Source organism: Malaclemys terrapin, chromosome 24, assembly GCF_027887155.1.
Source record: "Malaclemys terrapin pileata isolate rMalTer1 chromosome 24, rMalTer1.hap1, whole genome shotgun sequence".
NCBI lineage: Eukaryota > Metazoa > Chordata > Testudines > Emydidae > Malaclemys > Malaclemys terrapin.
In genome coordinates, this window is record NC_071528.1 from 14,556,174 (window position 1) to 14,583,531 (window position 27,358).

At 54.5% G+C, this 27,358-nt stretch overlaps 1 protein-coding gene across 2 annotated transcripts; it reads left to right on the forward strand.

Annotated features, from left to right (window-relative positions):
* Positions 1–1,286: 1,286 nt before the first annotated feature.
* On the forward strand, positions 1,287–27,169 carry LOC128828604 (occludin-like). Of its 2 annotated transcripts, none has more exons than XM_054013377.1 (8): positions 1,287–1,822; positions 6,776–7,538; positions 12,462–12,620; positions 18,852–19,009; positions 19,592–19,801; positions 21,761–21,932; positions 22,621–22,662; positions 25,562–27,169. In XM_054013377.1, the coding sequence occupies exons 2-8, from the start codon at positions 6,837–6,839 to the stop codon at positions 25,661–25,663; spliced, it is 1,545 nt and encodes a 514-aa protein (XP_053869352.1). In that variant the 5' UTR covers positions 1,287–1,822; positions 6,776–6,836; the 3' UTR covers positions 25,664–27,169. The 2 variants fall into 2 exon arrangements, with proteins under 2 accessions (XP_053869352.1, XP_053869351.1); XM_054013376.1 differs by lacking the exon at positions 1,287–1,822 and adding an exon at positions 1,881–2,867.
* Positions 27,170–27,358: the final 189 nt, after the last annotated feature.

Here is a 27,358-nt window from a genome sequence, read left to right on the forward strand (position 1 = left end):
CGTGGGTCATAGCAGCATCACGTGGGAGATTAGTGAAGCTCTCTGCTCACCGTGAATCCTGAGACACACACACACACACCCCTTCCCCCAGAGGACGTGATTCTGCCACTGCTTCCCCCCAGGGGGATTTACTTCCTTCGTTCAAGCTGTAGCGTCTCATGCTCTTACTGGGAAGGTCCCAGCTTTGATTCCTGGGCCGCCCCCTTGATGGTCATTAGAGTTGCACCTTCTCCCACAATCCTCGGTTCTGTTGGGGGGGGGAACTGGTTTGGTGAGAGAAATCACAACTGAAGTGACTCTTCCCCCCCAAAACCTGACTGTTGGCTGTGTTACTGTAGCGCCTCGGGGTCCCGGTCCCCACGGCACTTGGTGGTGTACAAACACACAGCCACAAGCCAGTCCTGCCCCAGCGAGCTTACACACGAGACAACAGACTTGAAACCAATCCCTTTTCTGGGAGCTCGCTAGAGACCAGTTGCCGACAGGGAGCAGAGTGAGACGACGTGGGGTGTGTCTACACTGCCCACTAAGCCCAGGCGCTGATTCAGGTTTGAGCCTTCCGGCTACACACATCAGCTTGACTCAGGTCAGCAAACACTCACGGCCCAGGTCCTAGGACCCTGCTGGGGGATGGATTGGAGCCTGACTAGGGTCCGAGCTGTTGTGTTGCCGTGTGGCTGCCGCTCAAGCCGTTAGCCCAGCTGTGCGACTCGGGCGCGGCAGTTGTAAACTCAGGTTTACAATGCAGTGCGGACACTCAGGAATGGGCTTGGAAAAACCTGGGTTCACAATGCCGTGTAGACAGACCCATGATGAGCTACCCTGGTGCAGCCAGGGATTGTTAGCACTCGTGACCAGCGCTGGAAGCGAGCTGCAGAGGGAGAATTTCAGAGCGGCCTGACTGACAGCCATCCCGGTGCGCGCAGCTGGTCGGCGCCGCCCTGCTATTCGCACGGTCACTCCAACACACCCGGCTGTAGGTTCTTTTTCCACTTATAAAGCTGCTTTTTATTTTTATTTTTGTTTTAAAAACCCTCCAAGAAATTGGAAACAACGAGGCATCCGGGGCTAGTTAAGGCCCCGATCCTGCCAACATGCCCCATGTTTAACCTCAACCCCTGTGGGCCGTTCAGCGGAGACACCCTCTGACTGCAAAGGCCAGGGCCCCACAAACTCATTGCACTCATGAAGGGCAGGGGTGCGCATAGGGAGCGAGACTTAAAGAGGAGTCAAATCCAAGTGCCGGGCTGGGATCTTTGCGGCTCGGCGGGACCTCTGGGGCCCGCCCGAGTCAGGGAGAGGCAGCTCCCCCTTGCCTGGGGTCTGCTCCCCCGTCGGTCCATGTGCGGGACAAGCGGAAGGGGTTAAAGTCGAACCAGCCACGCAGCAAGGCGCTTTGATCAGAGGCGATTTATGTCCACGGTGGAACAGGGAGCTGAGATTTAAGCGCTAGGTCTGCTGCTGCCAAGTTTTTGACTCCAGCTGTGCCAGGTTCCTGCAGTTACAAGCTTTCTCTTCGGCCTGGCCGCAGCGGGAGGAGGCGGCAGGCGGGTTGTTTTTAATGACTGTGCACCTAGTAATGATTAATCCCTGGGCTGCCATTTTAAGATGAACAAAGAGGGGAGGAAAACAGAGGGGACCCAGGTAGCTGCTTTTAAAGGAAACCCAGCCAACCCCCTTCTCAAGGCAGTGGCTCCAGGAATGGAGCCCTGAGCCAGGGGCCCATCTCCAGACAGCATCAGGCTGATTAACGGCACATTTCCCAATACTACCACGCGCCAGAGACCAGCGCAGCTGGCACCGGAGATAGCTGCAAACCAAGGTAAGGCAGTGGGTGTATTGATCACTTCACGGGGGAGAGCTGCTCCGTTATTTTTGCTTCAGTACATTTCAGGATCGTCTAAAGCTCTGTTGAACTTAAAGGGGCCAGATTCCCAGCTGGTGTCAATAAACCTGCAGCCAGCTATGGGTCTGGCCGCACTGACCTCAATGGAGCAATGGTAAGGGATGCTAGCTAGCCTAGAAAAATTCTTCTCGTGAGGTCAGCTGACTGAATTCACACAGCTCTGTCTCCGAGAGCTCGCTTTAGATGCAGAACAGCTTGGATATTTAACAGCCGCTTCCTTCAAAAATTAAATCCTAGTTTGTTGTTAAGGGGTTTTTACAGGGGCTCTTGGGTTTTCTTGTTTATTTCTAGAGTAACAAAGCTAGGAAGGAAATGAAAACAAGCTTAACTGGCTTTATTGACTAAAGCAAGGTGTTTGTTAAACAAAAATCTTGGGCAATTCAAAGAACCCGGTTAAGAAAAGAGGTGGAGTTGCAAAATCTTTGCAGAAAGGGCTTAGGCGTCGGAGTCAACCTCACCGGGTCTGGAAATTCTTTCTGGGGTCTGGGATCAAACTGGAACTGCAGCTTTTAGAAGCACTGGGAGCTTCTGTTGTCTTTGAAACTTGAATCCTGGCCAAAGAAAGGAGGTTTGGCAGCGAGAACACAGCACCAACCTTATCGTGGGCTCTCTTGGGGAAAGAAAAACACTGGGGATTGTTTTTTTTAAAGGACTGACTAGAGCACAGCGTGTGTGAGGGGAGCATACGATTTGCTAGTGCCGGGACAGGCGGGTGGAGACCCACGAGGGGCCTGTAGTGAGCAAACCCTGCCCTGTCCTGCGTTGCCGTGTGCTGCAGGCCTGGGAAGACAGAGACTTATTAATCAGGTGAAATGAGAGAGGAGGTGGCGTTGGCAGAAACTGTTGCAACCGGAGTGGAGGCTGCAGCTGAACATTCCCATCCTGTCTCCAGCGGTTCAGGACGGCTGGATTCAGCAGGGATCACTGACCCTGCACGTTCCTAGCGATCCATAACTCCAAGGTGAGGCTTAGAAGAATTCTTAGGAGGTTTGATTGCCCGTCCCTGTGTTCTCTGCCCCTCCAGCACTACGGGGAGAACAACGAAGCGCAGTGGCAAAGCTCTCGTTAGCTGAGCCTGTACCAAAATATAAAGGCCTGTTATTAAAAGTTGGGTGAGGGGCAGAACAGGCCGCTCCTGTGGGAACCCGTGGGCCTGTGTCCAGCGAACAATTTGTACATTGCGAGTCGGAGCCTGCCGAACCGACCCAAAGGGCGCTTTGTGGGGGCGCGCCTCCGGAATGCAGGGGCGGAAAAGAGCATTTAAAACGTGGCTACCCCAAAATTGTAGGGGGTCAGATAAGTAAACCTGCCTCTTCCTTTTATGTAGCCCTTTAAATATAGCACAGCGAATTCATCCCTGGGGTAATTATTCTCGGCAGCCAGGTCTTCCGGGTATTAGTGACCTTCGCTTGTGGGGGCTTCCGAACCGGGGCGCCAGCCTGACGGCTACACAGCAGTTTTATAGCCCCGCAATCCAAGCCCGGTGAGCTTGAGTCAGCTCCCCGGACCAGCCGTGGGTCTTTTGCAGTGTAGACATTCCCTGGGAGGCCAGGGTTCAATCCCCTGCCCTGGCCACGACTCCCTTTGAGTAAGTGACTCAGTTTCTCTGGGCTGCCTTTGTTCTCCATGGCGATAATGGCATTTCCCTGCCTCACAGAGAAGCTGGAAATGTAAATACGTGAAATTCCCCCTTTGCTGGATAACTGTAACACAGTAATTCTTCTCCCTGGGCCAAACTGACTTGTGCAGAAGCGGCAAGGTTGGGCCTTTTTATCTTACAAAAACATTTCTGTGTCTGAGCCTCCGTTGTTTGGCCCGTTATTAATCAATGCTTGGGAAATGCTTTGAAGCCCTCAGCAGTGTTGTTACTGCACAGAACAGGGCACGGGGGTAGGGGAGACATAGGGAAAAACTGATTGACTAAAATCCCCGAATGTAAGGCAGACCGCATACCACGCCACAATAGAAAGGCATGTCTGTCTGCTAAGGTACTTGTCCCGGCACCATAGCATAGGAACATGCAGAAATAATCTCTTTTAGAAACATATAATCTGGGGGGGTTGAGGGTTTGCATTTTGTTACCAAAGCGTTCGAGCAAAATTACTTTAGTTCAGTTAATGGCGGGGTTTTATAATCTTTTGCATTATTTGGTTGAAGCAATTTGAGTAAATTCAGTGAGTAAATGTTGTAGGGTGTTTAAATAAAAATGCAGTTGAATTAGTTGATATTGTCTAAGGATCTGTCTTCATTGCAAAATTTACTCAGGTTCTTGCTCAGGGGTTGCCCCTAACCCAGCTCCCGTCCACACACAAACCCTCGGAACCCGAGTTTAGTGATGCTTTCGCCCTGGGCTAGCTGGTTCCTCTAGGGCGCAATGCTTACACATGAGCTGGTAACCTGCCCGGACACCATGCTGCCAGTCCTCCAGAGCCTTCCCACAATTCCCTCCATGCGCCTAGAGCAGGGGTGAGCAAACTTTTTGGCCTGAGGGCCACATCAGGGTTCCAAAACTGTATGGAGGGCCAGGTAGGGAAGGCTGTGCCTCTCCAAACAGCCTGGCCCCTGCCCCCTATCTGCCCCCTCCCACTTCCCGTCCCCTGACTGCCCCCCTCAAACCCCCGACCAATCCAACCCCCCCCTGCTTCTTGTCCCCTGACCACCCCCTCCCAGGACCCCCCACCCCCTGTCCAACCTCCCCTGCTCCCTGTCCCCTGACTGCCCTGACCCCTATCCACACTCCTGCCCACTGACAGGTCCCCCAGGACTCCCACGCCTATCCAACCCCCCTGTTCCCATCCCCTGACCGCCCCCCCCCCAGAACCTCCGCCCAATCCAACCCCCCCTCCTCCCTGTCCCCTGACTGCCCCCCGGGACCCCCTGCCCCTTTTCCAACCCCCCTCCACTCCCCATCCCCTTACCATGCTGCTCAGAGCAGCAGGAGCTCGCAGCCCCACCGCCCAGAGCGCTGGCAGCACGGCGAGCTGAGGCGGGGGGGGAGAACAGCAGGGGAGGGGCCGGGGGCTAGCCTTCCCGGCCGGGAGCTCAAGGGCCAGGCAGGACGGTCTCGCAGGACGGATGTGGCCCGGGGGCCGTAGTTTGCCCACCTCTGGCCTAGAGGGAGAGACAAGGTCTCCCACAATCCACTGGGAAAAAACTCTGCGTCTCAGCTTACCGATGGGGCCCCCGGCATCCTAGCTGCATACCCGGGTGAGTCAGCACCCAGGAGGTACAGTCTCTTGGGCAGGACTTTGCCGTGTGGCTGCCCACACCAGGGCTAGGCTAACCTTGGGGTTGCTCACCCCACTTAACTCAGACCCCATGTGATGTAGGAGCCCAAGCCGCCTGGAAAATCAACCGGCCCCCTCAATTCCCAGCACTTTGGAGACTTCTGAAAATGGGACTTCGGCTCCTAAGTCATTTATGTGTCTTAAAAAAAAAACGTTACCAAGGGTCCCTAAAGGTCAGCTAGGAGCATCCTTTGCAAGGCGGAGGGCCAAAGTCAATGGGAATTGCACCCCCAGTGTCAGGGCTGAGCACAGCCTGGGGCATGGGGGCTGTGCGACCCCTGCAGCCTTTGCTAGTTGTGTGTCAATGAGTCCACAGAGGTGAATGGGGTTTCTGTCTCGCCCTGGCATGGGCAGACGGTGCCGAGGGCTCAGGGAGGAGGCTGGCTGGGACCGGAAGGAGGATTAGATCAGGGAGATGATTCTGGTCCCGTTTGGACAGTCCCCCTAAAGAACCTCTAGGTGACATGAACAAGCCCAGCCCCCTGGTTTTGACTTCCCACCCCACCGTGGGTCGTTTCTGAGCTGGAGAGATCAGTTGCGCTGCTCAGGACTTAAAATGGGGTCCGCCTGATGCCTCCTTTTGCTGCTGGGGCCAGTTAGAAGATGGCCACATCCTTGCAGGCTGCACCCGTCCCCTGCCTGGTTCCTGCCTGGCCTCGCCCAAAGCCCTTCCCCCAGCTCGTGAATGGTTGAGACACCCTATTGCTAGGTCGTGGTGCCCAAGAGGGAACATCTATACTGCTGCTTTCAGCTCCGTAATGCAAACCGGAGTCTGTAGACCCAGGCCCTGAGACTCGCTGCTGGGGGTGGGGGGTTGGGTTCAGTGTAGACGTACCCAGTGACTAACATGCTTGACTTGACCATCTATGTAGATGCAATTACAATATAGATTTCTTTCTTTCTATCTATCCCCATACACCCCCTCTATCTATCTATCTAATATACATACCTATCTATATAAAATCCCCCCTATTTTATAGATGGGAACTCTGGGATTTTCAAAGGGGCTTAGGCCCCTAATTCCCGTTGATTTATTAGTAACCGTGGTTATTATGGTAGTGCCTGAAAGCCAGCCAGATACGAAGCAGGGGGTGGTCAGAGCTTACAGTCTAACTAAGACGAGACAGGCCCAAGGTCTGTGACCTACGGCGAAGGGCTATAACCCACAAGCAGAGGTGGCAGCAAGCAGATGCCACTCTTTCTGGGGGGTGGCAGTGGGGTAGTTTGGAGGAGATCAGCTAATTGGAAAGCAAAGGGGGCAGGGCAGGTGAGGAACGAAGCTCAGAGCTGGAGCAAACGGCGCAGGGCAGCGAAAAGTCCAGTCAGAACTGGGGCAAGTTCTCTGAATATTCACAGCTCCCTGTGTCGGCTGCCCAGCTGGCCGGTTCCGCAGCAGCCGTCTCCAAGGCCGGACGGCAGCAGAGGGAAACGCGTGGCCCTCACGCCCTTTGCTTGGGGAGTTTGTAAGTGACTAGCGCAAGGCCTCAGCGGCAGAGCCAGGATTCGAACCCCCTGCCCCTGTGCTTGCCCCACCTCCAGGCCACCCTGCTTGATCCGCTTGTTTATCTGCCGCTCTACCTAGGTGTTTTTAAGGCTGTGTGTGGTCTCCGGGCGCCTGCCCTGCGTTGGATCCTTCCTCCGCCATGTACAGCCAGAAGCCCTACACCAGCCCGCCCACTGGCTACGGCCCCCCCGGCGATGGCTACGGCTACGACATCCACTCCCCCCCCCCAGGCTCCTTCTACGTTGAGGACGTGCCGCAGTATTTTTACAAGTGGAACTCTCCGCCCGGCGTGGTGAGGATCCTGGAGGCCCTGGTCGTCCTGCTCTGCGTCACCATCTTCGCCTGCGTAGCCTCCACGCTGGCCTGGGAATATAGCTACGGCTACGGGGGGATGTACGGGAGCGGGCTAGGGAGCTACTACGGGTCTGGCTATTATGGTGGAGGGATGGGCTACGGGGGCTACGGGGGCTATGGCGGATACGGTGGCTATGGAGGCTACTATGGCGGGATGACCAACCCGCGGGCAGCCAGCGGCTTCATGATCGCCATGTCGGTCTTGTGCTTCATCGCGCTGCTGGGGTTCTTCGTGGCCAGCGTCACCAAGTCCAGCAGCGCCCGCTCCCGCAGGTTTTACCTGGCGGTCATCGTGGTGTGCGCCATCCTGGCCTTCGTCATGCTCATCGCCTCCATCGTCTACATCATGGGCGTCAACCCCCGGGCACAAATGACCGGCAGCTACTACTACAGCCCCATGCTGACCATGTGCAACCAGATGTACTCCTCCGGTGGAGCCTACATGAACCAGTACCTCTACCATTACTGCACCGTGGACCCGCAGGAGGTAAGATGGGCACCGCTTGCCTTTTCCCTTCAGCTCTCCTTCTTTTCTCTCTTTCTCCTCCTTCCTTCAGCTTTCTCTCCTTCTTTTCTCTTTCTCCTTCCTTCTTCCTTCAGCTTTCTCTCCTTCTTTTCTCTCTTTCTCCTTCTTTCTTCCTTCAACTTTCTCTCCTTCTTTTCTCTCTTTCTCCTTCCTTCTTCCTTCAGCTTTCTCTCCTTTTCTCTCTCCTTCCATTTTGTCTTCGTCTTTCGTTGACTTTCTCTTGAAGCTGCTCAGAAAAGGGGATGACTGTTTTGGGGGAAATGTTAATGCCAATCTAGTCCGCGTTTGTTTGTTTGTTGGTTTAAAACGTGAAATGATCAACAAAGATGGTTGAAAATTTCCTACCGTCTCGCTCGCTCGATTTCACAGGATGAAATTTTGCTCAGAATATTAATGGAAACCCCCCTTTGGTTTTTTTGTTCAAATTTGAAAGTTTGCTCAGAAATGTTGGCATCTCCCAGCCAGGCTGTCTATTTTTCCCCATTAACACTCATTTTCTCCCCAGTACCTCCATAGCCATCAGCTGCAACTGCTGCGTTTCCTTTTCCACTAGCCATTGGCGCACGTCTCCAGCTTGCCTCAGCGAAGGGCAATTCCTGGTGACTAGCGTCAGCTGCTCTTGGGTCTACACAGGGTGTAACCAGGGCTAGGAGGACGGAGCTGAGGACAGGGGAAATTCAAGTCTCAATACCAGGAGGTGCTTCCTGGTGGACGAAGCTGTGGAGCAATCTCACAGGGGAACGGTGGAGACCCAGCTAGTTGGGTCTTCTAAACCCAGGTTGGACAAAGTATGAGAAAAATCCTGCTTTGGCGGGTGGATGGGCTAGCCCAGAGGTTTGCAAACCGGCCTCTGGCCCAGGGGGGAGCTGGCTGCTCGCACGTTCATCCTGGGTTTTGCAGCTGAAGGAGAGTCAGAGCTGGTGGGAGAGGGAGCTGAAGGAAGAGCATGTGGTTATTTTTCCATTCAGCCAATCGCTTTAGTTGACAGGGGTGTTATAGGATCACGAAAGGGAAGGGAGGTGGGGGAGGGGAGGCCAAGGTGGCCCACAAGACAATCCCTCTTTTAAGCTGTGGTCTCCACTATGGGAAAGTTTGGTAAACCCTGGACTAGACAATCTCCTGGCTCTTTTCCATCTCTCCCCATTTTCTGTGATTCTCCAAACCCTCTGTTCTGAGCAGCTCAGAGCTCTGCACCCCTCTCCCCTCCTTGAGCCATCCTGGTGCAACGATTCCTGCAGTCTAAATCTCTACAGCTACGAACCGAGCGCCACCGACTGTCGCTGAACGTTGGGTTTGGCCTTAGTCAGTTCCCCAGTGGGTCGGGTGGTCACGGTCGCTAAGTCCTGGGAGAAAGCCGATGGAGAAGATTGGCTGTAATGTCTTTGTGCCGGCTGTATCCCCATTGGCTGCAGCGAGGTTTCTGTCGAGCTACGCGGGGCTTGCCGATAGCAGCATCTAGCAGCCTACGTTTGCCAAGATGAGTCCACTGCAGGCTGCCCTTAGACCAGTGTTGGGGTGAGTTGTAGGCAGCCCACTAGCACCTAGTCATCCCAGCTGAGGTCAGGGACCCTTTGTGCCAGGCACTGCACAGACGCACAGTGAGAGACAGGCCCTGCCCCAAAGCTCACAGTCTGAATAAACCAAGGAAGTCTCATTCACCCCATTTTACAAAGGGGGAAACTGAGGCCCACCCAGACGAACAGAGGGAGGTTGTAGCCCAGCTATTTGTCATAAATACGTGTATAGCCCGCACTACTGTCATCTCTGAGCACCTCCCAGTATTTAATGGATTTATCCTCACGCACTCCTGGGAGGCAAGGCCTGGCTGTCATCGCCATTGAACGGAGGGGAAACTGAGGCACAGAGCAGCTGAACGACTTCGCCAAGGGTCACACAGGGACCCTGTGGGAGAGCTGGGAGCTGAATCCAAGTCTTCCAAGTCCTAGGCTAGCAGGGCCGGCGCTTCCACTAGGCGACCCTAGGCGGCTGCCTAGGGCAGCAGGATTTGGGGGGCGGCATTTTTCCGTCCTCGGCGGAAATTCGGCGGCGGGGGGTCCTTCTGCTCCGGGTCTTTGGCGGAAATTTGGCAGCGGGTCCTTCACTCGCTCCGGGACCCGCTGCCGAAGTGCCCCGAAGACGCGGAGCGGAAGGACCCCCGCTGCTGAATGCTCGGAGGAGGAGCGCTGCTGCCTAGGGCGGCAAAAACCCTGGTACCGCTCCTGTAGGCTAGTGCCCTAATCACTGGGCCTTCCTTCTTCTAAGCTCAGAAGTGCCTCGTCCAGCTCAGAAATAAACTCCGGTCTCCTGAGTCCTAGCCCAGTGCTTTAACCACAAGCCCACCAGCCACGTGCTTTGTCCAGTCTAGCCCCCAGGATGTAACCCGGAGCAAAACCGCTTTATACAAATCGCCTTCATTTGCTGCTCAGTTACTCTGCTGGGCTTGGTCAGTTTCCTTGCTGGACTAGAATTAATTTGCAAACTAGATACCATTAACTTGGGCTTGAATAGAGACTGGGAGTGGCTGGGTCATTACACAAATTGAATCTATTTCCCCATGTTAAGTATCCTCACACCTTCTTGTCAACTGTCTGGAATGGGCCATCTTGATTATCACTACAAAAGTTTTTTTTCTCCTGCTGATAATAGTAGGGTTACCATACGTCCGGTTTTTCCTGGACATGTCCGGCTTTTTGGTAATCAAACCCCCATCTAGGGGGAATTTCCAAAAAAACGAACATGTCCGGGAAAAATACTCCCTGGCTTACCTTAGAGCGGGCGCCGGGGGCTGCTATGCTCCCTGACTCCTGGGCTCTGTAAGCGCCAAGCTGCCCGAGCGCTACCGGCTTCAGGCGACCCCCATGCCTCTGGACCCTGCGCCCCTGGCCGGGCACTTCCCCTCCGGGGCTCCGGGGGTGCAGGGTCCGGAGGCATGGGGGCTGCCCAAAGCCCGAGTGCTACCGGCTTCACAGTTTGCCGGGCAGCCTCCAGACCCTGCGCCCCCGGCTGGGCGCTTCCCCTCCCGGGCTTCAGCTGTGCTGGGGAAGCGCCGGCCAGGGGCGCGGGGTCTGGGGGCTGCCCGGCAAACCGTGAAGCCGGTAGTGCTCGGGCAGCCCTTTTTGCGTGGCTGGGAGGGAGGAGGGAGAATGCGGGGCGCTCAGGGGAGGGGGGGGTTAGGGCGGGGACTTTGGGGGAAGGGTGGAGTTGGGGCGGGGTGGGAAAGGGGCGGGGCCAGGGCCCCGTGGAGTGTCCTCTTTTTTTATTTTTTAAATATGGTAACCCTAGATAATAGCTCATCTTAATTAATTAGCCTCTTAGAGTTGGTAGGGCAACTTCCACCTTTTCATGGTCTCTGTATGTATATAGATCTTCTTACTATGTATGTTCCCTTCTATGCATCCGATGAAGTGGGCTGTAGCCCATGAAAGCTTATGCTCGAATAAATTTGTTAGTCTCTAAGGTGCACAAAGACTCCTGTTCTCTTACCGATACTGTGCAGCTAACAAGGCTCTGCTTGCTGGCCCCGGCTCCGGAGTCAGCGCTCTAGGCTGTCTGTCGGATAGACGGCAGCAGAATATTAACAAACAAGGTCTCGGTGAAGCCAGTTTCGGTCTGGACAGAAACAATTGCAGAAATTTAAGCAGTGAGCTGGGTGGGGCTGCCGATACCACCCCGTCTCAGGATAAGATTAGCCCAGTCTGCTGCATTCCAGCCACCTGAAATCCAGAGTCATGTAGAGCTATGTACTTTGTTATCGATTGCCTACCAAAAACAAGCAAGGAGCTGTGCTGCACCTGCCTGATGCATGGACCAGATGGGACCTAATCTGTCATTCCCCCCATGTCTAATTTCTGTCTACTTCAACATTCTTACCAGGGCCCTGTGGGAAATTCTGGGGAATCACCCTCTCTCATGCACACCAAACCGCGAGGATTTGAACCCCTTCCTCTTGAGCGAAAATCATACAGAGAATAAGCAGCCCCTGTTTCTGCTGCTCTCAGTCATGTGTCCTTAGAAGCTTGCTGATTGTTTCAGCATGCAGAGGGGAGTCAGGACTCCTGGGCTCTTTTCCTGGCTCTGTGGGGCCTTGAGAAAGTCGCTTTCTCTCTCGCCGTGTGCCTCAATCTCCCAGACTGTAAAATATGAGGGCATTGGACCCCTGTAGCTTGCAAAGTGCTTTGGCATCGCCTCGTGTATTTTTGGTTCGTGAGCTGAGCCCACGCCCGGAGAATCAAACCCCAGAAAGCTTTGCAGGCTCGATTGTTTTGCTAACTTCCACACAGGGTGAGATAATAGCAATGCACAGAGCAGCGGCAGCCTCCCATGTGATTCTGCTTTGTGCCAGGGAGAGCTGGGGACGCTGGTTCTATTTGTTGCCAGCACAGCCAATATCCTACCGTTCCCCCTTTGAATGCTGCCGGGTTTGTCCTCTGTCGCTCAGCAGCTCTGGTGAAGGAGCCAGTTCCAAAAGCCCTCGCAAACCCAAGAAGCTGCCTTTTCGTCTCTTCCTCCCCCTACATCCCAATTCCAGGAAATTCCTCATCCGTCTCACTCTCTCCTCCTTGGGGGCACTCTTTTGTTTGATGTAACAATTATTTTCCCTTTCATTTCATTTCCTGCCCCCTTTGGCACCTTCACATGGATTGGAATGACTTCTCCAACTGTGCTGGCGGGCGGGGGGTGTCTCATCTCCTGCTAATGGCTAATCCACACAGAGGATGACAACCTACTGCTGCTACCAACTGATGGAGTTCTTCTTTTAGCTTGAGCAGTAGAGGTCAGTGCTGCAGTGCAAAGGGCGCTGGGGTTTGAACCAAGCTGATGGATGGCATAAGGGTAATTTCCCTGACTCTCTGGCCAACGTGTTTTTTTCCCCCTCTCTTCTAGGCCATCGCCATTGTCTGTGGGTTCTTCATTGTCATTCTTCTCTGCGTGATTTGTTTCTTTGCTCACAAGACGCGCCACAAGATCTGGAAGTTTGGGAAGCCCAATATCTACTGGGACAAGCCACTCGCCTTCCAGGAGGGCCCCAACGTGGAGGAGTGGGTGAGTCTAGGATGGCGCCGGCTGCGGGTGGAGCAGATGAGTGATAGGGACTTTGAGGCTCCAACCTGCTCGGCCTAAATCAGGGCATTATTAACCAACCCATCATCGCGGTGTCTAGGTGCCAGAGGTACCCTCAGGAGCCAGATTGGGAAACGAACAAGGGGAGGGATTCTCCTAAGCCCCGTCCACTCATGGCACCAAAATTGAGAGCTGTCACTCCCCGTAGGTGGCGCAGATCTTCACAGCATGATCCGTCCTCATCTTCCTTTTAGCAGCAGAGAAATGTTGATGTTGGTAAATTGGAGAGGGGTCAGAGAAGAGCCACGAGAATGATTAAAGGCTTAGAAAACCTGCCTTAGAGCGAGAGACTCAAAGAGCTCCATTTATTTAGCTCAAGAAAGAGAAGGGTCAGGAGTGACTTGAATCTACACGGGGAACAAATCTTTAATAAGTGGCTCTTCAATCTAGCAGAGACAGGGCTAACCTGATCCAATGGTTGGACATTGAAGCTAGACAAATTCAGACTGGAAGTAAGGTGTAATATTTTAATCGTGAGGGTAATTAACTGTTGGAACAATTTACTAAGGGGCATGGAGGATTCTCCATCACTGACCATTTTAAAATCAATATTTAGATTTGTTCTAAGAGACATGCTGTAGGAGTTACTTTGGAAAGCTCTCTGGTATGTGTTATACAGGAGGTCAGACTAGATGATGGCAATTATTCCCTTCTGGCCTTAGGACGTATGAATCTATAAATGGTTAACAATGTTGACATGTACGCATCGCCATCTGTAGGGTTCAGAGTTAACACCCCATTGTGGTCAATGGAGCAAGGTCAGAAATCTCTCCGATCTGCTCTTTCAGGCTGTGGGCAGATGTGGCTGGATTTGTCTGCTTCACTTTTTAAGGCGATCTAGGCAACCATAAAAGTCAGGGTCAGGTTAAGTTCTGGAGCAAAAGATGGACATGGGCAAGTGCATTGGCCTGGCAGGGAATGTGGCAGAGTGGTGTGAACGCCCTGCTGCATGTTATGAAATGTGCTATATAAGAGCTAGGTATTGTTGTTTTTGTTCAGTGTTTGTACAGCGCCTGGCACAATGGGATCCTGGTCCGTGGCTGGGGCTCCGACCTACTGCCACAATTTAAATAAATAATAATATCATGTAGCAATGAGTTCCACGGGTTAATTTTATATATTAGTGGAGGAGGGACGTATTTCCTTGCATCTGTTTTAAATGCCGTGTTTTTTCCATTTGCTTTTGGGGCTCCTTGTTGCTCAGATATGAGTAACAGGGTGTTGAGAGCAGGGCTGGTCCAAGCTATCTCAAATGTATCCAAAGATAAATAAAACGGGATCGGATCAGATAGGCCGCGAGCCTGGAGCCAGCAACACGAAGGGTTTCTGTTCTCTTCCCCTTTGTCCACTGAGTGCTCGAAAAATGTTTGCTTATGATATGATTTAGTTTCACCCTCGTCAATGATTAACTGGGCAGCTCTTGCCACGCAGGGTTTCGCCTGGCACATCTCAAACGTGTTCTGGTCCATTGCTTGGCGCCAGGTCACATCTGGTTGGCAGTGGGGTCAGGCGAGTGGGGTCACAGGCACTTGGGGACGGGGTGCGGGAGCGGGGTTGCTTGTTCGGGTGAAATTTCACACCAGCATAAGTGCTGGGCCCCGCTTAAGCCTGGGAAATTCACCTCTCCGGGCAAGGGGCTGGCGGGCAGTCTTGGCACCACTTGCATTCCCACTTACACCCATGCCACGGAAGCAAAGGATTCTGGGATTCCCAGTTGTGGGTGTAGTGGTACCGTGGTGTTGTGCTGGGCTTCTGCCCAGGGTGAAATCACCCGAGGGCCACCAGAGCAATCACCCCTCTCCCCTCCAGTGCGTCCCTGCCTCTCAGCGTGAGCGTCTGATGTGGAAAAGCCTAATGCAGAGTGACAAGCCCTCCAGGGCGCTGCTAGGCCAGGGCATATGGCAGTTGGCATCCCCTCCGCTGTATGGCGTGACGCAGAAAAGCAGCCGTCTCTGCATCAGGGAACTGAACAGCACCAACAAACCCAGTCGGGGGGAAATTAACACAGTCGCTGGAGGAAAAGACTCGTCGGTAGCAGGCGCCTCCTTTGTTCTGTTTGGAGTCTTGTCCTGCCCTCGTCACTAGGGTCTGAGCGCTGCCCAGGCGTGTCCTCAGGGACGTGCACCGTGTTTAAAGGCTGGGCTGCAATAAACGGGCGACCTTCGAAAGGAGAGTGAGCAGCCAAATCAGCGCTTCTCACAAGGGCAAGGAGAGAGCACGACAGGCAGCACGGCCTAGGGGTTAGAGCTGGATGGGGGTGGGGAGCCAGGACTCCTGGGCTGTAGTCACAGCTCTGGCAGGGCGTGTCTAACGGCGCAAGCAGGGCTGGCAACGTTGAGTCCGGGCAGGGGTCAAGGGCCCAATCATGTGTGGAAGTGAACGAGACAAGTTCTTCCCAGACTGGGATCTGCAGGTGGGAGCTGGGATTCCCCCACCCCCACCCAGGATCAGCTCCCAGGCCCCTCTGAGATTCCCCCCAGGATCAGCTCCCAGGTCCCCTTGGGGTTCCCCCCCAGGCTCAGCTCCCAGGCCCCTCTGAGATTCCCCCCAGGATCAGCTCCCAGGTGTCCTTGGGGTTCCCCCCCCCCCAGGCTGAGCTCCCAGGTCCCCCTGGGTTCCCCACCCCCAGGATCAGCTCCCAGGCCCCCCTGAGATTCCCCCTCCCAGGATCAGCTCCCAGGTTTCTCTGCATCTTTGCTCGTATGGGAAGGACGGTGGGAGAGGAACTGCCTTAGCCGGGGAACGAAACTCTTTCCTCCAAAGACCCATCAGATCCCAGACAAGCGACAATTTCTGCCCCCGGCAAGAGGCTCCAGCTAACAAGCCACAAAGGGCCAGGAAGGAAGGAAGGGTGAAGGGGGAAAACATCTGGCTTTCTAGGATTCAGTCTAAACAAATACCCCCCCACACCCCTCCCCATTTCCTTAACCTCCAGGAGCAGATGTGGCCACATTCCCTCGTTGCCCGCACCTCTCCTGCGTCACCAACCCAGCACCTCTCGGCCTGGGGGCCCAGTGCTATGGCCTGAGGTCGGGGACGAGGATGCCCGAAGGAAAGCTGCAGGGAACGTTAGGGGGCCAGGGCCCTGCAGCTACAAGGTTACGTAGCGCAGAGGCAGGCGTTCATGCTCCGGTGGGCAGGGGAGGGAGTGGCTTGCATGGCAGCGTGGAGCAAAGACAGCTCCCACGGGTGGCTGGGTGGAGGCGAGGAGAGGAAGGAAGGGGTTAACGAGTGCATCAGCTATCCAGAGAATTAATTGCAAGCAGGGGCAAACCTGAGGCATTTGGAAAAGCTCTGGCTGGAGCAGCGGGGCAACTAGCCAAGGACTGGGGAGAATCAGGCATACCGTTTGTGAAACCTGTTGCATTTGATTGGTCTAGCTACGTGTGTCAATCCCTCGGGTTTAGCAATCTGTCCCACCTTGTAGTTCGCAGCGACACTCCGGGTACCTTTTCCTGCCCTGAAGAAGAGCTCTCGAAAGCGTGTCTCTTCCACCAGCAGGAGTTGATCCCATAAAAGATATCGCCTCGGCCCTCTTGTCTCTCTCATATCTATCGATCTCTCTGATCACCAGCCTCAAGCTCCATCCGGCCTCCCAGAAAAATCACACGATTGGTTTAAAAACTATGAGATTTTTTTAAAATAATAATTTTGGCTGCTTTTGGTTTGCCTTCTGGTTAGTGAGCCGCTGGGGGGCACGCGGGGTGTGGGCTCAACCTTTCCTCCAAACGCATGACGTTTAGAAAATGACTTAAAAAAAAAAGAGATTCTCTCCTAATCCCCTGATTCCAGGAGTTGGAGCTTTTGGAGAAACCTGAGGTGTTGAGAAAGTTGGCAACACTGTAACAATCTCTCATCATCTTCTCCACATGATACAAGTGGGGCTTTCTTTCTTTCGAGACCCTGATGAACTCATTCTAATGTTATTTTACCATCTCCTCCCGCTCCCCCGGTAAATGTTATTCCCATTCATACATTAGCTATTTAATGATTATTTAGACATCTGTTCTGTTGGGATGCCCTGGTTAGCAGATGCCTGGTGGAGGCGGAGGAGGATGTACGTGGGGGGCTGGGCTGGGAGACTATAGCGAGGTCACAACTTCTAAAGCTATGGCTCCCCTGTTTAGAGCCAGATTTTGATACTTTGTTTTTGTAAGTAGTGTCCTACTGCAAAATTGAGGCCAATGAACACGCTGACTGTGTGAGACATTGTGTCCAGCATGAGGAAGGTTGTGTGAATACAGTGGAAGGCGAGTGGTTAGGGCACTGGCATGGGCCTGTAGGTGAGGATTCAATTCTCTGCTCTGCCACAGACTTCCTGTGTGACCTTGGGTGAGTCACTTAATCTCTCTGGGCCGCAGGCTCCTATCTAGAGAGGGGACAGCATTGCCTAGTGGGTGCAGTGCCAGGCTGGGACCCAGCAGTGCTGGGTTCTCTTCTTGGCCTTGCCACCGGGTTGCTGGGTAACCTGTAGTGTGTCACTTCCCATCTCTGTGCCTCAGTTTCACCATCTGCATAATGGGGATAGTGATCCTGCCCGCCTCTGTAAAGCCTTGGAGATCAGCCAATGAAAAGTGCGATGTAAGCGGTAGGTGGTATCTGTACAATGGGCGTAACTGCATTTCCCTAACTCACAGAGGGTGGGGGTGAGGATAAATCAATCGTTAGCAACTGGGAGATGCTCACATCCTACAGCGCTGGGGGTCCTAGATATACGTAAGACAGATGGGCAGAATCTGGCCCTGGAGCCCGCCATGAGCACAAGAGCAAAGACTGAAAGAAGCAAAGCGCCCTGGACGTGACCAGTTTCCCAGCCCGGGCGTTTCCACGTTCCTCCCAGCTCAGTTTATTTACTGTGCAGGTCACTCCTGGGAGGCATTTCCTGAGTTCTGGTGGAAGCGTCTCCTGCACCGGCTCTGTAGGGACCCAGGTCAGGGCGGCGCTGCCCAGACCGGCACATCCTCCCTTTGTCAGGCCCAGGGATATCTGGGGAGGGAAGGGTTAGCTGCTCCGCAGGGGCTGAGTCCCTGTGAGCAAACACCCCTGCGAAAGGGAACTGGCCCCGTGGCCCGCTGGCACAGGGGAGTTCGGGAGGGGAAATTCCCACCCAAACCACCTGTTCCCTGGCACTGAGCGCTGCCACTGCCCTTCCCGGGGAGCCTCGTACCTCCTTCGCTCCGCTCCCGCAGCTCCCAGACCTCTAACAGCCATGGGGGGGGGTCACCCAGCAGCCGCACTGCTTTGTTCTCCACTGCAGGTTGTGGGGGCTGACGCCTGCGGGTGGGGGCATAGCATGCCAGGTCAGCTAGGCCATGGAATGGGGGATAGGCCACACAATTTAACCCCATTCCTCTGTGCCTGGGACTTATACACCCACCCCCACCCATCCCCCTGGCCTCTGCTGCTGGGCTGGCAGGTTGGGGAATCGTGGGGCCTGGTGGTGCCAGCCGCCTCTCACCCAGCCTGTGGGGCGGAGGCTGGTTAAACGGCAGGGGAGGTGTTTGCCAAGGGCTGATTTAGCTTATCGGCCAGTCACACTGTGATAAGGGGGTTGGGGCTGCACACACGGGAGGCAGAGAGCCAGGACCTGGGCGGTGGTTCCTTGTGCTCCCAATCCCGATCCCAGCTCCGTGGGGCCCTGCAGAGCGGACGGAAGTTGGGCTGCATTAGCCGCCCTTGGTTTGGTGTGTGGCGGTGTCCCCCTCATGGCGCTTTCAGAGCTCCTCGCATAGTGTGGACCCCCAGCCCCTGGTATCCCAGCCCTGAGCTCCCCCCTCCTCCCCAAGCTCTGCCAGTGTCCCCGAATCCCGACCCCCAGCCCCGTTATCCCAGCCCTGAGCTCCCCCTCCTCCCTGAGCTCTGCCAGTGTCCCTGAATCCCAACCCCCAGCCCCATTATCCCAGCCCTGAGCTCCACCCCCCAGCCCCGAGCTCTGCCTGTGGGCTGCCATTTGGGACCCGCTGTGTGCACCCTGCGGACTCCCCCGAGGCCGTCACCAAGCCTGAAGTTGAGACCAAGGTCACGACTGGCCCTGGCTCTCGCTAAGGTGGAGCTAAGGGCAGAGCGTGACCCCAGCATCGCGCCCAGCCCCCCCGCACACCCCGGGCCGCACGTGGGCGCAGAGGGAGCCGAACGCCTCTGGCTACTTTTCAGGTGAAGAACGTTGCCGAGGGCGCCAGCATTCAGGATGAGACAGCCACGCTGGCCTACTCCGAGAAGCCAATCAGCCCCGTCAACGCCCCGGCCAGCGCCTACGGCTACCCGCGCAAGGAGAACGGCTACTATGCCTCCGAGGCCTACAACCCCACCAGGTGAGTCCGTCCCAAGGGCTGGGAACCCAGGGTCCCTTTGTATCCAGATCTCCCACCCAGGCCCCCGGCGGACTCCTCCTCCCGCTCAGCTGGGCTCACGGAGCTCGGGAGCGGCTGGTTTGATGAAGTCACGTGCCAGGCGGGTCTGGTGGTTAGAGCCCAGGGCTGGGACTCGTTGGGTTCAGTGCACAGCTCTGTGGGACCTTGGGCCTCATTTCCCAGACATCTGTAAACTGGAGGAGAACGGTTCTTCCTGTGTCTGTCTTGTACATCAGGCTGTGAGCTCCGGGGCAGGGACTGTCTCTCACTGCGTGTCTGGGCACCAGCCGGCCCGGCGGGGCCCTGAACTCACGCTACTACACTGCCGCTGTGTCCATGCCCATGCGGGGAGGCAGCATTCCCTGTTTCACTCAGACCTGCCGCCTTGCCACGCTGCCAGCCCCCGGTCACCTCAGGAGCTGGGGCGCTCTAGCCCGGGGGTTCCTCTGGGTCCCGCCTGGATGGATGAGCGGTTGGGGGAGGTCTCAGGCTGAGAATCCTGGCTCTAGGCTGAGCCCCGTGTCCACATATCCCCCCCCCCAGCTCTCCTGCCCGTGTGGTCAGCGAGCCGCCCGCCAGGACCTTCAGCACCAGCACGCTAGAGGAGAGGGGGAGGGAGAGCTCCAGCAGGCCCGCCGCCCGGCGTGGGAGGAGAAGGAGGCGCAACCCCGAGCTGGACGAGTCCCAGTACGAGACGGACTACACCACAGCCATGGAGTCCAGCGACGAGCGGGACAAGGACGAGTGGGGCAGGTGAGGGGCTCACTCTCCCTGGCGCATCCATCAGTGACCCCTGGCTGCCTCTGCAGGGCCGGGGCTACTGGGGCCATCCCCCAGCAGGGTATCTAGCACCAGAGATAGCTGCTGTTAACATCACAGGCTGGCCCAGGGGGGAGCCGAGCATGCCCCGGGCAAAGTATTGCACACCGGAAAACACAATCCCAACTATGCATAGACAATGATGGGGTCTAAATTAGCTGTTGCCACTCAAGAGAGAGATCTTGGCGTCATTGTGGAGAGTTCTCTGAAAACATCCGCTCAATGTGCAGCGGCAGCCAAGAAAGCGAACGGAGTGTCGGGAATCCTTAGGAAAGGGATAGATAATAAAACCGAAAATATCATATTGCCTCTATATAACTCCATGGTACGCCCACAGCTTGAATACTGCGTGCAGATGTGGTCGCCCCATCTCAAAAGAGATATATTGGACTTGAAAAAGGTTCAGAAAAGGGCAACAAAAATGATCATAGAATCATAGAATATCAGGGTTGGAAGGGACCTCAAGAGGTCATCTAGTCCAACCCCCTGCTCAAAGCAGGACCAATTCCCAACTAAATCATCCCAGCCAGGGCTTTGTCAAGCCTGACCTTAAAAACCTCCAAGGAAGGAGACTCCACCACCTCCCTAGCTAACCCATTGCAGTGCTTCACCACCCTCCTAGTGAAATAGTGTTTCCTAATATCCAACCTGGACCTCCCCCACTGCAACTTGAGACCATTGCTCCTTGTTCTGTCATTTGCCACTACTGAGAACAGCCAAGCTCCATCCTCTTTGGAACCCCCTTCAGGTAGTTGAAGGCTGCTATCAAATCCCCCCTCACTCTTCTCTTCTGGAGACTAAACAATCCCAGTTCCCTCAGCCTCTCCTCATAAGACATGTGCTCCAGACCCCTAATCATTTTTGTTGCCCTCCGCTGGACTCTTTCCAATTTTTCCACATCCTTCTTGTAGTGTGGGGCCCAAAACTGGACACAGTATTCCAGATGAGGCTTCACCAATGTCGAATAAAGGGGAACGATATGGGATATGGAACGGCTTCCATATGAGGAGAGATTAATAAGACTGGAACTTTTCAGCTTGGAAAAGAGACAACTAAGGGGGATATGACAGAGGTCTATAAAATCATGACTGGTGTGGAGAAAGTAAATAAGGAAGTGTTACCGACTCCTCATAACACAAGAACTAGGGGTCACCAAATGAAATTCATAGGCAGCAGGTTTAAAACAAACAAAAGGAAGTATTTTGTCACACAAGGCACAGCCAACCTGTGGAACTCCTTGACAGAGGATGTTCTGAAGGCCAAGACCATAACAGAGTTCAAAAAAGAACTAGATACATTCATGGAGGATAGATCCAGAAGCTGGGAAGGGGCGACAGGGGATGGATCACTTGATGGATCACTTGATGATTCCCTGTCCTGTTCATTCCCTCTGGGGCACCTGGCACTGGCCACTGTCGGAAGACAAGATACTGGGCTAGATGGACCTTTGGGCTGACCCAGTCTTGCCATTCTTATGGTCTTATGTTATGCCATGCAGCTGGACCAGGATGGGTTTCCAGGCTGCCCCGTTTGGCCTGTGGGGGAGGGCTACTCCGGGAAGGCAGGAGGGGGATCTGGTCGCGCCAGCTTCACTGACATTTTGACGCGACGTGCTGGCATCCCGATGTGATGTCGTTGTCACGGCGATGACCTCAGCATCTGGGGGACACCTGTGTTCCTCCCCCGTCAGATAGGCCGGTGGCACGGCCCTCCTGTAAGTCCAGTAGCCACCTGCCCGCTCCCGGGTTGCTGGTGCAAGAAGAATGCTGCGTGGAAAGAGATTGCAATGATTTGGGGGCGGAGAGACTCAACCCCTCTGCAAACCAGCCCCAGAGCACCCCCCATTGAGTCCCCAGTCTAATCTCTCTCTCTCCCTCTCCTCCGGCCGGGCAGCGTGTACCCCCCCATCACCTCGGACGGCATTCGCCAGGAATACAAGCAGGAGTTCGACGCCGACCTCAAGCACTACAAGCAGCTGTGCGCCGAGATGGACGACATCAACGACCAGCTGAACCAGCTCAGCAAGCAACTGGACGGCTTGTCGGAGGACAGCCCGCAGTACCAGGTGAGCGTGGGGCCAGGTCGGGGCTGTGCTTCACCGACTGACGTGGAGTCCAGAGGCGTTGTATCACGGTAGCGCCTCTAGGGCTCGGCTCAGCAGAGCTCGGGGCCCAGTTGTGCCTGGCGCCGCGCAGACTCCAAAGAGCTCACAGGCTAAACAGACAAAGGGGGCGTTGTCGCCCCATTTTGCAACCAGGGAACTGAGAACCAGAGAGATTCAGTAGCAGAGACAGGAACTGAACTCAGGTCTCCTGATTCCCAGCCCAGTGCCTTATCTACAGGGTATCCTTCCTGCTACTTCACCCCTCTGCAGAGGGACCAGCACCGAGGGGGATGTAAGTCTCATTTGATAGCTGATGCTCGTCTGTTTTGTTCAGGGACCCACCCTGCCCCTGTGGAAGCCAACAGGGAATTTTGCCCAATCAGTGCGAGCTGGAAGACCACTCTTCTCCTTCCCGAGCTCCAGACCCTGCTGATTCCACCAGCATGCAGTGGCAGGCTGCCTTGGGAAGACTTGCTTTCTGCAGCGGGGCTGGCTTTCCATACAGTAGCCTGAAAGGGCTTCTTTGTCAGCCCCCGCCTGGCGCCATCACCTGTGCTCTCTCGTTAGGTACACTGCCGAGTGATGGCTCTGGAGTAATTATCTGCTGTGCACATAACATGGCCCTCTCCTCCCGGTTTTTCTTTTTCAGGGAGTCGCCGAGGAATACAACCGGCTGAAAGATTTAAAACGGGTGAGTCGCCAAAACCCAGCTTGTCTCTGTGCATATTCTGTCTGTCTGATCTCCCTTGGGGATTTGTGTGTCTGTCCAATTTCCCCTAGCGATTCAAATAGCATCCCAGAGTGAGTGTCCTCAGACAAGGCCTTAGCCATTTCCCACTTCAGCAGCCTTAAAACTTGTCTTCACATGCAAGCGGCACCGGCTTAACTTAAATCAGTTTCAAACCCAGATGTGATTAAACCACTGAAAGCCCCTATGTGCCGGCGTGGATATTGGCTTGAATCTGGTTCTGTCGGTTTAGCTGTCAATTTTCCTAGGTGAGCGAAATCATCGGAATGAGGCTTAAACCGATGTCAGGGTGTCCACACACAATGTTGCACCAGTTCTCAGTTTAAAATCTCGTGTTGAGTTAGAGCGGGGCAGCTCTGTGCATGTAGACCAGGCCTTGGGGTGACTGATTGTCTTTTTCCCCCTTTTAAGTGAATGTGTTGCTCCCATGAAGGGGTCTGGACTGAGAGCCCGGAGCTGGAGTTCTGTGTTTCTTCCCAGGGCAAGGGCAGCATGGCTTTAGTGTGTGTGTAGCCAGCCATGTGGCTGGAAGGGCCTTGCTAGGGGTGGGAGGTTCGCTCCATTCTGTGTGCCTGGTCCTGAGCATTGCTGTGCACACGCTGTTCTCACTGAAGGTGGTGGGGAACCCCCCAGAATCAGGCCCCCATTCCCTAGCCTGGGCTGGGAGGAAAAGTCCCATGCAGCGGGTGCTTTTGTGACAGCCATCCTCTGGGCTGACATTAAACTGGGGACCTCCAGAGCTAAAAGTAGGAGCTGCTACAGATCCCTGGGAGGAAGGAAGGAGGGTGGGCGGGCATTGTAACAACTCCTGTCCTCACGCTAAGGGGGCTTGTAACACTCACCCGCCAGTGGGTTACACTCTGTAATGGGGAGATCTGTCATCTAGGACCCAGGCAATGCACATGCTTGGCATGGCCCAGGAGCCATCAGCTGGTTAAATACTGCCAATCCCTCCGTGCCTGGGACAGATTCAGATGCATGACCTGGAGTGCAATGCCCTGCCTCCCTTTGCGGTGCCCCTGAGCTGGCTGGTTCGGTGTTGGATTACGCTCTGCGGCGCAGCTTGAAATACAACATGCTTCAGTGAGCTGAGACGCAGGAAAAACACCTCCTGCTTTCAGAGTTGTCTGGACGGCACCGTCCAGTGCCAGCCTTGCCCTCCTACAGCCCGCGGCACAGCAAGGGGGCCTTCTTCACTCAGCCGATCTGCTCCCTGCCGTGGCGGAGCTCCCTGGCTTTGGATTATTCCCTTGAGCCTCGCAGAGTCAGCCCAGCGGCGCGAGGAGGTTCCATTGGGGTTCATACATCCCAAAAGGCAGCTTCGTGCCAGTTGCAAAATCTTTATTACTGGGGAGCGTGCACAAGGCAAGAAGAAACCCGGCGCCCTTCTGGGATCCCATGTTGCTTTTGCAGCTCAGGCATAAAAATCTCTCTGTTTACTTGCAAATGGAGGGGGCCTGAGCTGGGATCACAGTCAACATGTGGGGGTTGGACTCAGAACATCAAACGTTAAGTACCAGATTTTCAAAGGGGACCAGCGCGCATTTAAGCACCGAAGGTCGCAGTCCATTGGGTGCTGAGCATTTTCTTAAATCTGGCCTCAGTTGTGGGCACCGAGCCCTTGAAAATCTGGCCCTGAATTCTTAACATTTGCTCTCCAGAAGCATCAGCCTTGAGCTCATAGACTCATAGACTCATAGACTTTAAGGTCAGAAGGGACCATTATGATCATCTGGTCTGACCCCCTGCATGCTGCAGGCCGCAAGACCCTTCCCTGGACTCTGCCGTTGAAGTCCCCAATCCTGTGTTTTAGTGACTTCAATCGGCTGAGACCCTCCTGCTAGTGATTCCTGCCCCATGCTGCGGAGGAAGGCGAAAAACCTCCAGAGGCTCAGCCAATCTGCCCTGGAGGAAAATTCCTTCCCGACCCCAAATATAGCGATCAGTAATACCCCGAGCATGTAGGCAAGAGTCTCTAGCCTGACCCTTGTTGGCCATTATGCTATTCATGTACCATTGCTTGGTCTTCCTTGGCTACTATGTTTTACCATTAAACCATTCCCTCCATAAACGTATCCAACTTAATCTTAAAACCAGACAGGTCCGTCGCCCCCACCGTTTCCTTCGGAAGGCTGTTCCAATATTTCACCCCTCTGACGGTCAGAAACCTTCGTCTGATTTCAAGCCTGAACTTCCCCACGGCCAGTTTGTATCCATTCGTTCTCGTGTCCACATTAGTACTAAGCTGGAATAATTCCTCTCCCTCCCTTGTATTAACCCCTCTGATATATTTAAAGATAGCAATCATATCCCCTCTCAGCCTTCGCTTTGTCAGACTAAACAACCCAAGCTCCTCTAGTCTCTTTTCATACGACAGGTTTTCCATTCCTCTGATCATCTTAGTCGCCCTTCTCTGCACCCGTTCCAGTTTGAGTTCATCTTTTTTAAACATGGGAGACCAGAACTGCACACAGTACTCCAAATGAGGTCTCACCAGCGCCTTATACAACGGAAGCAGGACCTCCCTATCCCTACTAGATATACCTCACCTAATACACCCCAAGACCGCATTGGCTTTTTTCACCGCCACGTCACATTGTCGACTCATAGTCATCCTGCGGTCCACAAGCTAAAAACATAACTCCATTAGCTGGTAGCAATGGGAGGCTCTTAACTTCTTATGCGGACCAGCCACTAGATGGCGACACATAACACATGCTGAACCAGCTCCCACAATGCTTAGTGCTTCCAGAGCGCAGCTGCATTGGGGAGCCGGAGAGAATGGGCCCCCGTGTTCCCTGCGACGTTATTAACGCCTCCTCGTTTCTTGCTCTCGCTTCAGACTCCTGATTATCAGACAAAGAAAATGGAGACCAAAGCTCTGCGGAACAAGCTGTTCCACATCAAACGCATGGTTAGCGACTACGATAAGATGAGAGGATAGTGCGGAAAGCAGAATCCTTTGGAGGGGGAAGAAATTCTGCGTGTGATCAGCTGACTTCCCTCCACAAAGCGCTGCAGGAAATGCCAACCACCTGGACGAAAAGCAGATTTCGTCTTGTTTTGTACATTCGTTTCCAAAGCAGAATCTCTCTATCTTTGTGCCATTTCCAAACCGAAACCCGACAGGTCTCGGCAAGCGGGGCAAGAGGGCGATTTTTAGAACAGAAATGAAACTCCGAGGAAGTTTGCGCTCTGGTTTGAGGCCGGTGGGCCCGTATCCTACAATGACCTAAGCAGAAATCCTGGCCCCACTGAAATCAGTGACTTCAATGGGGCTAGGAGATCCCCCTTGGTGCTTACGTTTATGCTGCGAGTCATTAATTCAATAGAACTGAGCATTAAGCATGCACCCGCAGTTGCTGCAACCTCAGTTTGTACGTGGGCAGATGTAAATTTGTAAATACGTGGGTGTGTATATAAATTAGCCTCCTGTTTTATACGATCAAAGGGTGAATCTCTCTGTAGCATGCTCCCATGCTGGTCCCCATCCTGCAAGCCCTTAATCGCCCACGAAGTCCCAGTGAGCTCAGTGGGACATCCCTTGGGAGCGAGGACCCTCGGTGGGTGAAATTCACCCTGGGCAGAGGGGTTTGTACAAGGCCTGTGCACCACTGACACCCCCTGAGCACGGTAGGGGGAATGCGGCTCCATTGACCTCTGTGGGGATCGTGCCATTGACTTCAGAGCCTGGATTTCACTCCATGATGGGGACTTTGTGCTGCATGAGCCTGATGCTGGATCCCTGCCCAGGAAAGGTTTGCAGGATTGGGCCCATGCGCGCTGGACTCCTGCTCCCTCTTAGATTCCTGTCGTCATTCCCCTCTATCCGTCCCAATGTGATTCAAAGCCAGGAGGATGGGAGCCCGGCGGCTGGAGCCCAGGCCTGTTTCGCACGCCACGCCAGCCCGCAGTAAGGAGCCCATTGCAGCCAGCTGAGGGTGACGGCCTGTCTCCCACCACCGCAGCTGAGATGTGTGCAGCCAAGCTGAGCGTGAACGCAGACCCAAGCTCCCGAGATTGTCCTGGCCCCTCACCTCCCGCCCCGTGCTGCAGAAGTGTCTCTCGGGGAGCTGACAACTGAGTGCGGCGGTGGATGCATTTCACCGGGATGAATAATACATAGGGAACTCCTGAGTCACCCAGCGCAGCCGGCTCACACTCCTGACAACTTGACAAGCCAGGGCTTGGCCGCCCCCCAGCAAGAGCCCATGCTAGGCATTGTGTGAGGAGATTTCACGCTCGCACAGGCATCACGGTGCCAGTCTTAGAATAGCCCCCTCAGCTGCCACGGTTTTCTAGAGCTGGACGGCACGGTGCGAACGTCTGAACACGATTTTTTTTACCGCTGCCAGCACTTCCTATGCCAGTGTGCTATTCTGTAGGGAACTGGGTATGATGTCGGGGGTTATTTTTTTTAATAAACTGCATCTATTGATTTTAAATTTCAGCATCTTGCTGTAAAATGAAACGCTTCTCCCTTTCCTTCCTGCATCGGTGTGTGTCTTAAAAAAGAAATCCCCGTATGTTTAACTGGCTGCAGCCAGAGTCAGGGAGTGTTTGGTCGCTGGGACGAAGCACTATTGGGAGGTAGAAATTGGGCAAGGGAAGAGGTTACAGCAGGTGCATTTGATACAGT